The sequence below is a fragment of the Neofelis nebulosa genome, chromosome 2 (assembly GCF_028018385.1).
Source record: "Neofelis nebulosa isolate mNeoNeb1 chromosome 2, mNeoNeb1.pri, whole genome shotgun sequence".
In the NCBI taxonomy this organism is placed as follows: domain Eukaryota; kingdom Metazoa; phylum Chordata; class Mammalia; order Carnivora; family Felidae; genus Neofelis; species Neofelis nebulosa.
In genome coordinates, this window is record NC_080783.1 from 118117359 (window position 1) to 118133873 (window position 16515).

At 41.5% G+C, this 16515-nt stretch overlaps 1 protein-coding gene across 2 annotated transcripts in view; it reads right to left on the bottom strand.

The window, feature by feature from the left end:
* Window positions 1-16515, bottom strand: part of GPR89A (G protein-coupled receptor 89A) — an 84173-nt gene that overhangs the window by 50028 nt on the left and 17630 nt on the right. Inside the window, exons 1-2 of one of the 2 annotated variants that reach the window (XM_058695386.1) lie at window positions 15862-16085; window positions 906-965 (exon numbers count right to left, since the gene is read on the bottom strand). In XM_058695386.1, coding sequence (XP_058551369.1) covers window positions 906-965; window positions 15862-15903 — 102 coding nt within the window. In that variant the 5' untranslated portion in view covers window positions 15904-16085. Of the gene's footprint in view, window positions 1-905; window positions 966-15861; window positions 16086-16515 lie in introns of those variants that run through there. The other variant, XM_058695393.1, reaches the window with a different exon arrangement.

Below are 16515 nucleotides of genomic sequence, written 5' to 3' on the forward strand. Positions count from 1 at the left end.
TGATAATCTTCTGGTCACAAGTCTGACAAAGAAGAAATTCTTAAATCACTGGAAACAGGGCAATAGCAACTTTCTTGGAGCTAAAGAAACAGATGGAAGTAGGTAGTATTTCTAAATCATGACGCACTTTTATCATCATCTTGTGGATGGAGAATTTAAAGCACAAGATGAAGTGACAAGGTCAGAAATAGCACTTGGAATTCATGATGCACACTGATCAAAAAAATGGACAGATGTACACATATATGTAGGTTCATACTAAAAGGGTTTCTTCAACACTCTGCAGGCCTTGGACCAGTTTTGGAACCTCCCCTGGGAGGCCTTCTTGAGCAGAGCAGAATCTCTAGAATCCTGGGCTCTTTCAGACAACAACCCAAACTCCCTGGGGGAGGTTTAACGGTGAACATCCTAGAAATGATCTAAAAGTAGTCCACAGCCATTGAGCTTACTACTAAATGAGGATTAATTAGGAAATGTCCAGTCTAAGCTGGTGCTTCTATAAATTCAAGACTTAAGAACCAGATCAGCCTTAGCATTTTGGTATTAACTTAGGATGTAAGATTGTCATTAACACTGAAGGTCAGATACCCAAACTAATGGGAACATTTATGAGACGTAAGTTAAATTATCTTCCAAAATGTATCTGCTATTGTTCTGTATACTGATATTACTAAGACATGACAGTTCTTGCTCCTAGGCTACATATGACTTGCTTTAAAAAAAAAAAAAAAAATCAACTAAACTTAAATCATATTCTCCAATTTAAGAATTATATAGTACTCATTTGGCCAAAACTCCCTATCTTGGAAGTGAACATGACCTTTCTTGAACAGAGGCATTTTACTCGCCCATTTTAAAACAATCTAAATACATACAGTAGTATAACCAAAATGATATCTTCTTACTTCATAGTCCTTAAACAGTTGGCGCATGAAGAAAAGCCATCCAAATCCAAAGAAAAGTATCTGGAGGAGAAAGAAAATCGAATTGTCAATATACGTCATCTTTTGAGAAATGCCTAATACAGACTATTTTATGATAAAAGTTCTGCTAAACAGACAATTAACTGATCTCAGAGATTAAAGACAAGATCCACTTATGTCAAGTCCATAACATTGGGAGAGGATGTTAAAATGCTCTTCAATTTTTGAAGTTATCCATGTTTTAGAACATTAAGTTAGGCAAAAATAAAATATTTTTTCCTGTAATCTTATGATTATCATTTTAGCCAGAGATGCTAGCAAACAAAAACAGAAACCAGTGATACTTGCTTCTTATATTAGATCCCTGTTTGCAAGTATCTCGAAAAACCAAAACTTTATGGGAAAGGAGTTAAAATAAAAAAAAAAAAAAAGGTAGAAAAACTGGTTTTTTAATGTCTTTTCTCTCGTGGAGCTTTCTCAGCCTCTCCGCAATCCTGCCTAATCCACATAAAGTGGTTTTCATCTCAGTATAAAGCCAAGAGATTGAAGGATCCCACTTCAATGGTTTCAGTTTTGGTTCAAGCTGGCATCAGAGATCGTAGCCACAAGACAGCCCTGTTCAGTGCTCCAAAAGCTGGTCTGTTTTTCACTGGTGAACAGAACCTTTGCTACATACACACACTGATACAACTCCCTTTTTTTTTTTAAACAGCTTATTTTTCTTAAAGTGATCTTTACATCCTACATGGGGCTTGAACTCACGACCCAGATACCAAGAGTCAGATGCTCTACTGGCTTAGCCAACAGGTGCCCCATAACTCCTCTTATATGGGTTAAGAACTTTAAGAATAAAATTCTTTTATGCCTTCCCACCAACTTCAGAAGGAAGTGTGAACTCTTGAGCATGGTTTAGAAGACTCCTCCAGCCTCTTGTGTCCCTCCTACCCACCAAACTCACATTTTCAGCCACATGAAACTGCTTATGGTTCTTTAGACACAATATTCTTCTTTCATATCAAGATTTCTATGGACATTGTCCTCTGACCAGAACTTCTCTCTAGTCCTTACAGGTCTTAATTCTTAGAACCTCTGGAAGGCTGGCTCTGACCTCTTAACGGTAAGTTGCTCTTTTTATATAATCCTATTCTACCCTGTATTTCCAAAGGACTTGCCACACAATTTTGTAATGTCTAATTTAATCACACTTTCTTAGACATTAGACTGTAAGCTCTGTGACGACAAGGATGTTTGAATGTCAATCTGTATTTTCAGCACCCTGTACAATGCCTGGCACATGGCAGACTCTCCATTAAAGTCTGCTGAACGGATAGATGGTCCATAGCGAAAGGTGGTTTGTTCTTGAACACTAAGCCTCAATTTTTTGGTGACAACTTCAATGTGCTGTGTTAAGTGCTGGGGATACAAAGATGAGTAAGACAGTCACCACCCTCAAGGAGCTTGAAGTATAAGTGGTGAAGACACTAAGTAAGTAATTATAATGTCACATGGGATGTGCGAGGAAAGAAATATACACATATGTAAAAGAATATGGAAGAGGGAGATCATGTAAGGAGTTAGGGTGCATTTTCTGGAGAATATCTTAGTTGAAGAAGGTTTTAATTCAGGGTTAAAACCTGTATCATGTGCAAATTTGGGGATTATATGTATTTTTCTAGGCAGAGGTTCTAAGGTATTTATCACATAGTCCAAGGTTTCTACCACCCCTAAACTATTAAACGACTACTCTCTTAAAGGATGAAAAAAAGCAATACGCAGGTAAAAGACAGGGGATGGAGGTAGGAAGACTGGGCTTTCCTTCCACGTAGGGAAGAATAGGAGGACAGGCACAGAAGTGAGAAAATAGCATGGTATATACATGGGAGTATCCTGGGAATATACATGGGTATATACAACACATGATTGGGTGCTGCCGGAAGATAAAATTCAGAGAAGGAAGCAGTTAAAAATGAGACTTAGGAGGAGCAGGAGACCAATTAGTCAGAGTTCTAAAGGCTACCCGAAGGAGCTTGTAGTCTATAGGTGATGAGTCCTATTTTAATAGGGCAAAGACATGGCCCGGTTTGTTTTATATGGAGCACTTTGGTGGCCACGTGGATTTGAAGGAAACAACACTGTAGAAAGAGAAAGTTTATAGAAGGTTGCTGCAGCAGTCCAGATGATAGATGATAAAGGCCTGAATGAAGACACTGGTTGCTGGAGAGGAGGCAATCGATTTGAGTACTTAGAAGATTAAATCTGCAGGGAGGAATAAAGCTTGACTTGTCTGGAATACACAATGAAGATTGAGGCCACCCAACTTATATAAAGAATATTGGATAAATAAAAGGTGTGGGAACTAGGCTGGGATATTAGGAGAGGAGTTCACTTGCTAAGTGCCTGAGGGCCATCCAGGTCAACACAGAAGAGATTATAAAGGCAGAGCTCAGATACACCTGAGTTAAAACCATCTAAGTATGTGAGATCACCCAGGAATAGTATGTAGAGTGAGAAGAGCAACATGGCAAGAAGAAACGGTGGAGGGTAGGAATGGGGAGAAGAGTGCAGGAGGGAGACAGAGAAAGAGTGGACAGAGACTAGACCCCAGGAGAGTGGAGTATCCTGAAACCAAGGGAACAGAGTTTGAAGGAGTGTTAAATGAAGCAGAGGGACAATAAAACCAGGACTGAATATTGTTCAAAGGATTTGGTTAACTTGAAGGTCAATGCTGACCTTAAGGAAAACAGTTTGAATAGTGAAATGGGGGCAGGAACCAGACTGCAGGTGGGCTGGGGGTGAAAAGGGTAAGGCAAGGGAGACAATGAACACAAATTAACATAGCGAGAGCCAAGAATGAGAAATACCAACAGCATTTTTCACAAAACCAGAATAATACTAAAATTTGTTTGGAATCACAAAAGACCTTGAACAGCCAAAACAATCTTGAGAAAGAAGAACAAAGCTAGAGGTATCACAATTCCACATTTCAAGATAGACCACAAAGCTGTAGTAATCAACACGGTATGGTACCGGTACGAAAACAGACATATAGATCAATAGAACAGAATACAGAGCCCTGAAATAAACCCTAGCTTATATGGTCAATTAATCTACGACATAGGAGGCAAGAATATACAGTGGGGGAAAAGCCAGACTCTTCAATAAACGGTGCTGGGAAAACTGGACAGCCATATGCAAAAGAATGAAACTGGACCACTTTCATATACCCTACACAAAAATAAACTCAAAATGGATTAAAGACCTAAATTTGAGACTGAGATTATTAAACTCCTAGAAGAAAACACAGGCAGTAATCTTTGACATTGGCCTTAGCAACATTTATCTAGATAGATCTCCTCAGGCAAAGGAAACAAAAATCAAAATAAACTATTGGGACCACATCAAAAAAAGATTTTGGACAGCAAAGGAAACCACGAACAAAACAAAAAGACAACCTACTGAATGGGAGCAGATATTTGCAAATGATAAATCTGATAAGGGGTTGATATCCAAAATATGTAAGTAATTTATACAAGTCAACATCCGAAAGGCAAATAATCCAATTAAAAATGGGCAGAAGACCTGAATGGACATTTTCCCAAAGAAAACATACAGACATGTGCCAACAGACACATGAAAAAATGCTCAACCTCACTAATCATCAAGGAAATGCAATTTTTTTAAGGGAAATGCAAATTAAAACCACAAGATATCACCTTATACTTGTAAGAATGGCTACTGTTAAAAAGACAAGAAATAACAAGTGATGGCAAGGATGTGGAGGAAAAGGAACCCTTCTTGTGCACTATTGCTGGGAAAGTAAATTGTGTAAAATGGTATGGAGGTTCCTTAAAAAATTAAAAACAGAAATTCCATAGGATCCATTAATTCTACTATTGGGTATTTACCCAAAGAAAACAAAAACACTAATTCAAAAAGATATATGCACTCCCATGTTTATTGCAGCATTATTTACAAACCCCAGGATCCACAGATAGATGAATGGATAAAGAAGATGTAGTGCGAGCTTTGGGGAAGATGGCGGCATAGGAGGACGCTGGGCTCACCGCGCGTCCTGCTGATCACTTAGATTCCACCTACACCTGCCTAAAGAACCCAGAAAACCGCCAGAGGATTAGCAGAACGGAGTCTCCGGAGCCAAGCGCAGACGAGAGGCCCACGGAAGAGGGTAGGAAGGGCGGCGAGGCGGTGCGCGCTCCACGGACTGGCGGGAGGGAGCCGGGGCGGAGGGGCAGCTCGCCGGCCAAGCAGAGCCCCCGAGTCGGGCTGGCAAAAGCGGAGGGGCCGGACGGACTGTGTTCCGACAGTAAGCGCGACTTAGCGTCTGGGAGGTCAGAAGTTAACAGCTCTGCTCAGAAAGCGGGAAGGCTGGAGGACAAAGGGAGGGAGAGCTGCTGAGCCCCCGGACGGCAGAGCTCAGCTTGTCGGGGAACAAAGGCGCTCGCCAGCGCCATCTCCCCCGCCCATCCCCCAGCCAAAATCCCAAAGAGAACCAGTTCCTGCCAGGGAACTTGCTCGCTCCGCGCAAACACCCAACTCTGTGCTTCTGCGGAGCCAAACCTCCGGCAGCGGATCTGACTCCCTCCCGCTGCCACAGGGCCCCTCCTGAAGCGGATCACCTAAGGAGAAGCGAGCTAAGCCGGCCCCTCCCGCCCCCGTGCACCTTGCCTACCCACCCCAGCTAATACGCCAGCTCCCCAGCACCAGAAGCCTGGCAGTGTGCAAGTAGACCAGACGGGCCACACCACCCCACAGTGAATCCCGCCCCTAGGAGAGGGGAAGAGAAGGCACACACCAGTCTGACTGTGGCCCCAGCGGGGGGCTGGGGGCAGACATCAGGTCGGACTGCGGCCCCGCCCACCAACTCCAGTTATACACCACAGCACGGGGGAAGTGCCCTGCGGGTCCTCACCACTCCAGGGACTGTCCAAAATGACCAAACGGAAGAATTCCCCTCAGAAGAATCTCCAGGAAATAACAACAGCTAATGAACTGATCAAAAAGGATTTAAATAATATAACAGAAAGTGAATTTAGAATAATAGTCATAAAATTAATCGCTGGGCTTGAAAACAGTATACAGGACAGCAGAGAATCTCTTGCTACAGAGATCAAGGGACTAAGGAACAGTCACGAGGAGCTGAAAAACGCTTTAAACGAAATGCAAAACAAAATGGAAACCACCACGGCTCGGATTGAAGAGGCAGAGGAGAGAATAGGTGAACTAGAAGATAAAGTTATGGAGAAAGAGGAAGCTGAAAGAAAGAGAGATAAAAAAATCCAGGAGTATGAGGGGAAAATTAGAGAACTAAGTGATACACTAAAAAGAAATAATATACACATAATTGGTATCCCAGAGGAGGAAGAGAGAGGGAAAGGTGCTGAAGGGGTACTTGAAGAAATTATAGTTGAGAACTTCCCTGAACTGGGGAAGGAAAAAGGCATTGAAATCCAAGAGGCACAGAGAACTCCCTTCAGACGTAACTTGAATCGATCTTCTGCACGACATATCATAGTGAAACTGGCAAAATACAAGGATAAAGAGAAAATTCTGAAAGCAGCAAGGGATAAACGTGCCCTCACATATAAAGGGAGACCTATAAGACTCGTGACTGATCTCTCCTTTGAAACTTGGCAGGCCAGAAAGGCTTGGCACGATATCTTCAGTGTGCTAAACAGAAAAAATATGCAGCCGAGAATCCTTTATCCAGCAAGTCTGTCATTTAGAATAGAAGGAGAGATAAAGGTCTTCCCAAACAAACAAAAACTGAAGGAATTTGTCACCATGAAACCAGCCCTACAAGAGATCCTAAGGGGGATCCTGTGAGACAAAGTACCAGAGACATCACTACAAGCATAAAACATACAGACATCACAATGACTCTAAACCCGTATCTTTCTATAATAACACTGAATGTAAATGGATTAAATGCGCCAACCAAAAGACATAGGGTATCAGAATGGATAAAAAAACAAGACCCATCTATTTGCTGTCTACAAGAGACTCATTTGAGATCTGAGGACACCTTTAGATTGAGAGTGAGGGGATGGAGAACTATTTATCATGCTACTGGAAGCCAAAAGAAAGCTGGAGTAGCCATACTTATATCAGACAAACTAGACTTTAAATTAAAGGCTGTAACAAGAGATGAAGAAGGGCATTATATAATAATTACAGGGTCTATCCATCAGGAAGAGCTAACAATTATAAATGTCTATGCGCCAAATACCGGAGCCCCCAGATATATAAAACAGTTACTCATAAACATAAGCAACCTTATTGATAAGAATGTGGTCATTGCAGGGGACTTTAACACACCACTTACAGAAATGGATAGATCATCTAGACACACAGTCAATAAAGAAACAAGGGCCCTGAATGATACATTGGATCAGATGGACTTGACAGATATATTTAGAACTCTGCATCCCAAAGCAACAGAATATACTTTCTTCTCGAGTGCACATGGAACATTCTCCAAGATAGATCATATACTGGGTCACAAAACAGCCCTTCATAAGTTTACAAGAATTGAAATTATACCATGCATACTTTCAGACCACAATGCTATGAAGCTTGAAATCAACCACAGGAAAAAGTCTGGAAAACCTCCAAAAGCATGGAGGTTAAAGAACACCCTACTAACGAATGAGTGGGTCAACCAGGCAATTAGAGAAGAAATTAAAAAATATATGGAAACAAACGAAAATGAAAATACAACAATCCAAACGCTTTAGGACGCAGCGAAGGCAGTCCTGAGAGGAAAATACATTGCAATCCAGGCCTATCTCAAGAAACAAGAAAAATCCCAAATACAAAATCTAACAGCATACCTAAAGGAAATAGAAGCAGAACAGCAAAGGCAGCCTAAACCCAGCAGAAGAAGAGAAATCATAAAGATCAGAGCAGAAATAAACAATATAGAATCTAAAAAAACTGTAGAGCAGATCAACGAAACCAAGAGTTGGTTTTTTGAAAAAATAAACAAAATTGACAAACCTCTAGCCAGGCTTCTCAAAAAGAAAAGGGAGATGACCCAAATAGATAAAATCATGAATGAAAATGGAATTATTACAACCAATCCCTCAGAGATACAAACAATTATCAGGGAATACTATGAAAAATTATATGCCAACAAATTGGACAACCTGGAAGAAATGGACAAATTCCTAAACACCCACACTCTTCCAAAACTCAATCAGGAGGAAATAGAAAGCTTGAACAGACCCATAACCAGCGAAGAAATTGAATCGGTTATCAAAAATCTCCCAACAAATAAGAGTCCAGGACCAGATGGCTTCCCAGGGGAGTTCTACCAGACGTTTAAAGCAGAGATAATACCGATCCTTCTCAAGCTATTCCAAGAAATAGAAAGGGAAGGAAAACTTCCAGACTCATTCTATGAAGCCAGTATTACTTTGATTCCTAAACCAGACAGAGACCCAGTAAAAAAAGAGAACTACAGGCCAATATCTCTGATGAATATGGATGCAAAAATTCTCAATAAGATACTAGCAAATCGAATTCAACAGCATATAAAAAGAATTATTCACCATGATCAAGTGGGATTCATTCCTGGGATGCAGGGCTGGTTCAACATTCGCAAATCGATCAACGTGATACATCACATTAACAAAAAAAAAAGAGAAGAACCATATGATCCTGTCAATCGATGCAGAAAAGGCCTTTGACAAAATCCAGCACCCTTTCTTAATAAAAACCCTGGAGAAAGTCGGGATAGAAGGAACATACTTAAAGATCATAAAAGCCATTTATGAAAAGCCCACAGCTAACATCATCCTCAATGGGGAAAAACTGAGAGCTTTTTCCCTGAGATCAGGAACACGACAGGGATGCCCACTCTCACCGCTGCTGTTTAATATAGTGCTGGAAGTTCTAGCATCAGCAATCAGACAACAAAAGGAAATCAAAGGCATCAAAATTGGCAAAGATGAAGTCAAGCTTTCGCTTTTTGCAGATGACATGATATTATACATGGAAAATCCGATAGACTCCACCAAAAGTCTGCTAGAACTGATACATGAATTCAGCAAAGTTGCCGGATACAAAATCAATGTACAGAAATCAGTTGCATTCTTATACACTAACAATGAAGCAACAGAAAGACAAATAAAGAAACTGATCCCATTCACAATTGCACCAAGAAGCATAAAATACCTAGGAATAAATCTAACCAAAGATGTAAAAGATCTGTATGCTGAAAACTATAGAAAGCTTATGCAGGTAATTGAAGAAGATATAAAGAAATGGAAAGACATTCCCTGCTCATGGATTGGAAGAATAAATATTGTCAAAATGTCAATACTACCCAAAGCTATCTACACATTCAATGCAATCCCAATCAAAATTGCACCAGCATTCTTCTCGAAACTAGAACAAGCAATCCTAAAATTCATATGGAACCACAAAAGGCCCCGAATAGCCAAAGTAATTTTGAAGAAGACCAAAGCAGGAGGCATCACAATCCCAGACTTTAGCCTCTACTACAAAGCTGTCATCATCAAGACAGCATGGTATTGGCATAAAAACAGACACATAGACCAATGGAATCGAATAGAAACCCCAGAACTAGACCCACAAACGTATGGCCAACTCATTTTTGACAAAGCAGGAAAGAACATCCAATGGAAAAAAGACAGTCTCTTTAACAAATGGTGCTGGGAGAACTGGACAGCAACATGCAGAAGGTTGAAACTAGACCACTTGCTCACACCATTCACAAAAATAAACTCAAAATGGATAAAGGACCTGAATGTGAGACAGGAAACCATCAAAACCTTAGAGGAGAAAGCAGGAAAAGACCTCTCTGACCTCAGCCGTAGCAATCTCTTACTCGGCACATCCCCAAAGGCAAGGGAATTAAAAGCAAAAGTGAATTACTGGGACCTTATGAAGATAAAAAGCTTCTGCACAGCAAAGGAAACAACCAACAAAACTAAAAGGCAACCAACGGAATGGGAAAAGATATTTGCAAATGACACATCGGACAAAGGGCTAGTATCCAAAATCTATAAAGAGCTCATCAAACTCCACACCCGAAAAACAAATAACCCAGTGAAGAAATGGGCAGAAAACATGAATAGACACTTCTCTAAAGAAGACATCCGGATGGCCAACAGGCACATGAAAAGATGCTCAACGTCGCTCCTCATCAGGGAAATACAAATCAAAACCACACTCAGATACCACCTCACGCCAGTCAGAGTGGCCAAAATGAAGAAATCAGGAGACTATAGATGCTGGAGAGGATGTGGAGAGACGGGAACCCTCTTGCACTGTTGGTGGGAATGCAAATTGGTGCAGCCGCTCTGGAAAGCAGTGTGGAGGTTCCTCAGAAAATTAAAAATAGACCTACCCTATGACCCAGCAATAGCACTGCTAGGAATTTATCCAAGGGATACAGGAGTACTGATGCATAGGGGCACTTGTACCCCAATGTTTATAGCAGCACTCTCAACAATCGCCAAATTATGGAAAGAGCCTAAATGTCCATCAACTGATGAATGGATAAAGAAATTGTGGTTTATATACACAATGGAATACTACGTGGCAATGAGAAAGAATGAAATATGGCCTTTTGTAGCAACGTGGATGGAACTGGAGAGTGTGATGCTAAGTGAAATAAGCCATACAGAGAAAGACAGATACCATATGGTTTCACTCTTATGTGGATCCTGAGAAACGTAACAGAAACCCATGGGGGAGGGGAAGGGAAAAAAAAAAAAAAAAGAGGTTAGAGTGGGAGAGAGCCAAAGCATAAGAGACTGTTAAAAACTGAGAACAAACTGAGGGTTGATGGGGGGTGGGAGGGAGGGCAGGGTGGGTGATGGGTATTGAGGAGGGCACCTTTTGGGATGAGCACTGGGTGTTGTAAGGAAACCAATTTGACAGTAAATTTCATATATTTAAAAAAAAAAAAAAAAAAAAAAGATGTGGTGCGCGCGCGCGCGCACACACACACACACACACACACACACACACACAATGTGGAATGTTATGCAGCCATAAAAAGGATGAGATCTTGCCATTTGCGACAACACATATAGACCTAGAGGGTATGAGGCTAAGTGAAATTAAGTCAGAGAAAGACAAATACCATATGATTTCACTTATATGTGGAATCCGAAAAAACAAGACAAACAAAAAGCAGAAACAGACCCATAAATTCATAGAACAAACTAAAGCCTGCCAGATAAGAGGGAGTGGGGGGATGCACTGGATGGGTGACGGGGAATGGGAAATACAGGCTTCCGGTTATGGAACAACTGTCACAGGGATGAAGATACGGCCGAGGGAATATAGCCAATGGTATTGTGATAGCAATGCATGGTGACAGATGGTAGCACAGCAGAACTCCCAGACTGGTGCAATCACCATGCTCTCTTTTGTACACCTGAAACCAAAGTAACATTATGTATCAACTATACTTCAATTAAAAAAACAACACAAAAAAATTCTGACTGCTCAAAAAAGGCTGGAAAAGAGAAAACATTAGATAGTAGCCTAAGGACAAATGTGGGGAAAGAGAAAGTTTATAGGTCAAGGAGAAGAGAGGAGTAGAGTAAGGGGATAAACACGCGAGAAGGAACTGATGGGACACTAGAGGAGTTGTTGCATCTGGTATTTCCACGGCAACCATCTTGGCCACAAGCAGTTTTGCTGCAAACATTCTGCTGTGTAACTAATATGCCATAAGGCAGTTTTGCTGTAAAAGATAACAGCAAGTTATCAGTTTGGCTCATTTCTCCATCGATGCAATACCTCCATTTTTATATTATATATAAATATATATAATTCATATATATAGCCCTCAGAATGGTCTATACAGTGACACAGTTTTGTACCCACACTGACTGTAGAACCTTGATCCATCCATCGGTGGATATGTGGCCGTGCACCAAGAACAAATAACAGTGAGGAAGGCATTCAGGGTTCAATGAAAAGATCAGTTATAAATATACATCCCGGTATTTGGAAACTGACACTTCTCTTAATGAAAGAAGAAATTTTAGAGGAAAAACAAAAATATGTAATACCAAATGAGGAGACAAATCAACAAGCAAAAAAAAAAAAAAACAAAACAAAACCAAAAAACACGTATAATGCTATGAATGAAATACTGAAGATAGTGCTTAGGGTACAATCCACAAAATGAAATCATTTATTTGCCTAGTATTGCCAAGTGTGCTATGTTACACATTTTGGATGTATTCAAATATTTTATATCTCACAATAAGGTCTATTTAATTTTGTTACCCATTTTTCATGTTTTATGATGTCCTTTTATTTTTTTATCTTTTTTTATGATGTCTTTATTTTTTATTTATTTTTTATTTTTTAATATGTGAAATTTACTGTCAAATTGGTTTCCATACAACACCCAGTGCTCATCCCAAAAGGTGCCCTCCTCAATACGCATCACCCACCCTGCCCTCCCTCCCACCCCCCATCAACCCTCAGTTTGTTCTCAGTTTTTTTTTATTTTTTTTATTTTTGAGACAGAGACAGAGCATGAACAGGGGAGGGGCAGAGAGAGAGGGAGACACAGAATCCGAAACAGGCTCCAGGCTGTCAGCACAGAGCCCGATGCGGGGCTCGAACTCACGGACCGCAAGATCGTGACCTGAGCCGAAGTCGGCCGCCTAACCGACTGAGCCACCCAGGCGCCCCTGTTCTCAGTTTTTAACAGTCTCTTATGCTTTGGCTCTCTCCCACTCTAACCTCTTTTTTTTTTTTTTTTTCCTTCCCCTCCCCCAGGGGTTTCTGTTACGTTTCTCAGGATCCACATAAGAGTGAAACCATATGGTATCTGTCTTTCTCTGTATGGCTTATTTCACTTAGCATCACACTCTCCAGTTCCATCCACGTATGATGTCCTTTTAAATGAATGTCCCATTTTATTTTTGTAAGTTTATCTTTTACAGCAAAATTGCCTAATGGTCAATCAATTATGTGGTGAAAATACTTGTGGCAAAGATGCATCTAGGGAAACTGAATTGAAGGTATTAATGATTTATTATGATTAGCGGCAACTATCCTTTATTGACCATGTACTATATTCCAGGAACTCTAAATTCTTAGCATTGTAATCTCATGAAATCATAGAAACCTACGGTATGTGTCATTATCCTCATTTCAGAGAAAGCTGAGGTTTACAGAAGTTAATTCATTTAGTAATTGTCAAAATCAGGATTGAACCTGAAGTCTGTGACTGATTCCAAAGCTTGTGCTTTTAACCACAATAAAGCTGCTCTAAGATCAAAGGCACAGGTAGAGAGGATGTCCTTAAAAAGGAGCAGCGGGCACCTTTTTTTCTGACCAGGGAGGAAAGCAGCTGGAAATGGTTGTAGACATACATTAACTGCTTAGATTAAGACCTACGGTGTAGAAGGAGATCAGATCTTTTTTCCTCACTTTTATTGATACAGTGGGAGGCAAGGTTATCTGCCAAGAGTTTAAGAGATGAGGCTGGAAAAGGGGCTTTGAGGACTGATAAAGATTCAGAAATGATGAGGGGAATGGAACAAACGCCTGGTTAAAGTCAAGAAAAAGAACCATTTCAGACTTCATGTTATCATTTATTTAAGTAGGCTCCACACCCAACATGGGACTCGAACTCACGACCCTGAGATCAAGAGTTGCATGCTCTATCGACTGAGCTAGTCAGGCTCCCCGAAACTTCATTTTAAATAAATCTTTCAGGTCAGACAAAACAGGAAAAAATGAGGAAGAGGTATTTCTAAGGTAACTAATATTTACTAGGCCTCTATGCATCAGCAGCTGATTTAGATGCTGGGGTTACCATAGAACAAGAAAGAGAAAATCCAGAACCTCAAGAAGTTTATATCTAACAAACACACAAATAATAGTGATAGAGGCTAAGAAGAAAATAAACAGGAAAATGAGACAGAAGGTGGCTGGAATGGGTGCTATTGTGACGGGGTAGGGAGTCAGGAAAAGTCTCTCTAAAGTGACATTTTTACTGATACCAAAATAATGAAGTAGCCACATAAAAAATGGACAGACAACAGTCTACACAAATGATTCTTTGGTCTTAGTTCCTCGTTTATAAAGAGCATTAAATATTTAATATTGCATATGAATGCATGTGTGAAAGTTAAAGTATATGATGTAAAGTATCAGAAAGCCACTTTCTTGCTTCAATTTATCAATTATATCCGTGTTAAAAATCTTAAAGGCTACAATGCAATGCCAATTTCTTCACTCACGTTTTTTAAAAATTGAGTAAAAAAAAAATTGAGTAAAGAAAAAAAAATGCTACTGAAATATTGTCATTTTTCTTGAGTTGGTAGTAGAGCTAAAAATAAACCTGAATTGTCACAAAGGGACAATTAGAAAAGCCTAAGAAAAGTTAGAAAAGAGAATTATGGGTCCAGATTTTTGTGCATCAATGTATTTGAATATTATGCAACCAATAAACCAATTATGAAAACCATATAAAGGATAGTGAATTTTAAAATAAAAAGTTATAGTGGGGCGCCTGGGTGGCTCAGTCGGTTGAGCATCCAACTTCAGCTCAGGACATGATCTCATGGTCCGTGAGTTCGAGCCCCGTGTAGGGCTCTGTGCTGTCAGTTCAGAGCCTGGAGCCTGCTTCAGATTCTGTGTCTCCCTCTCTCTCTGCCCCTCCCCCACTCGCGTTCTGCCTCTATCAAAAAAATGAATAAATGTTAAAAAAATTTTTTTAAATAAAAAGTTATCTTATTAGGGCATTCCTCATTTCATAATTTCCGAAATGTTGTAATTAAAGTTTTTCAAGAGACAAGGACGATGCTCCATTCCAAAGACAGAAGCATTAGCATGAAGCAATAGGAAAACTGTATCAAAGATTCAGTTTCCCTTAAACCCTCAAAAGGAACTGTTTCTGTCGTTTGCCACTTGAAAAAAAAAAAAAAAGAAAATATACTCTAAACGCTGGGAGATGACGGGGGGGGGGGAGATCGATAATTAAAATAATCTGAGCTTCTACAAGATAATCTGAGCTACAAATATTAACAGCTGGCCGGCAAATAATTGTGTTTAGTGCTTGCACTTAGAGGGAAAGGGAATTCAGCTTTGAACAAGACAGGACCTCAAAAATTAAATTAATAAACAAAACATAAATATCAGTGCTACCAAGAAAACAGAGTGGCTTAGCGAATGAAAGCTGGTAAAAGCAAGAGACCCCCTAGACACAGCTTCTATAGAGCAGGAGTTAGTGTTTTATTTGTGTTTGTACCCTCGGAGCTTTATACAATGGTCAAGTCTGCTGACTGTACGAATGAAGGTGCCCGATCGATAAGAAAGGAGCGTCGGGAAAAGATCCGAAGAGCGTGTGCAGCAGAAAGAGGATTAAACGATGAGGTGTTGGTGCACAAACGAAACCTTCCACAGTACTTTTAAGATCTCTTAGCTGACCGCGGCAAATTCCTCCAAACCCGGATTCAGGATTTGACAACTAACCAGCAAGGTCCCCACGTGTCCCCAGAAGCCGGCTCCGATTGGCTTGCTGCGCACTCCGCACCCGGAACCACACTCTTCCCCGAGCCATGGGTCAGCAGCGCGGTCCAGAAGCTTCGGGGCGCTTTGGGGGCCGCTCCTTTCTCGCGGCACCGGCTCGGAGCACCGAAGCCGCCTAACTCCCTCCAAAAGTGGACGAGGAAGCGGGGAGATGGAGGCTGGGTGGGGGCACGGACGGCCGCAGGACGCCTCCCCACTACGAGGGCGAGGGAACCGGACGCAGCAAATCCTACACCCTCCCCGAGCTCTGAGAACCGATGAGGCGGGCCCAGGCCGCGGAAGAGGAGAGCGAGACCCCGGGCCAAGTCGGCATCACCGAAGCCCCGAGAAGATTCGCAAAAGAGGCTCGAGGGTCCCGGGGCGGGAGGCAGTAGCTCACCTGGGAGGTAATCATGATACTGGAGTCGATCAGGAAACTCATGGCGAAGTGTAGGGAGGCCTAGTGCCCCCGATTCCCCCTCCCCGTGTCCGCAGCGAGCTTGGGCCACTGGCCCTCTCACACAGGCGGCCTTCGCCCCGGGTCCACCCGCGGGACCGCAGCTCGCCAGCCCGACGCCATCAAGCTGCGCCCAAGTCAGCCAATCCGTGGCTCTATCCAGAGCTTCCCGCCCCGGGCCGAGGGTGGGCGGGGCGAACGCGAGGCGCTTGGAAGCCGAGGGGGCGGGGCCAGGGAGGGGCCGTTCTGGGGGCGGGGCTTAATAGAGAGGGCCTGTTTAAAAGGAGCGAGATAGAATTAGGAAGTCTGAAAATCCAAAAGCTGATGTATTGCAAGGTAGCATTTAATTTGTGAGGCTGAAGATGGGGGCGGGGGAGGGGGGGCCTGAGCTAACATCTTTTTTTAAGTGGTAATTCCATTTTCTAATGGTCATGGCTAATAAGATGAAGTTAATGATTATAATGAGTTAGGTGATAATTCAGGCATCGTGTTTTAGATGTTACAACTTATACTTGGCTATACAAACAACTGCATCATTACAAGTGAGGAAGAGTGGAAAAGCAGATGATATTTTTAGCATATATAACTAGCCAAGTA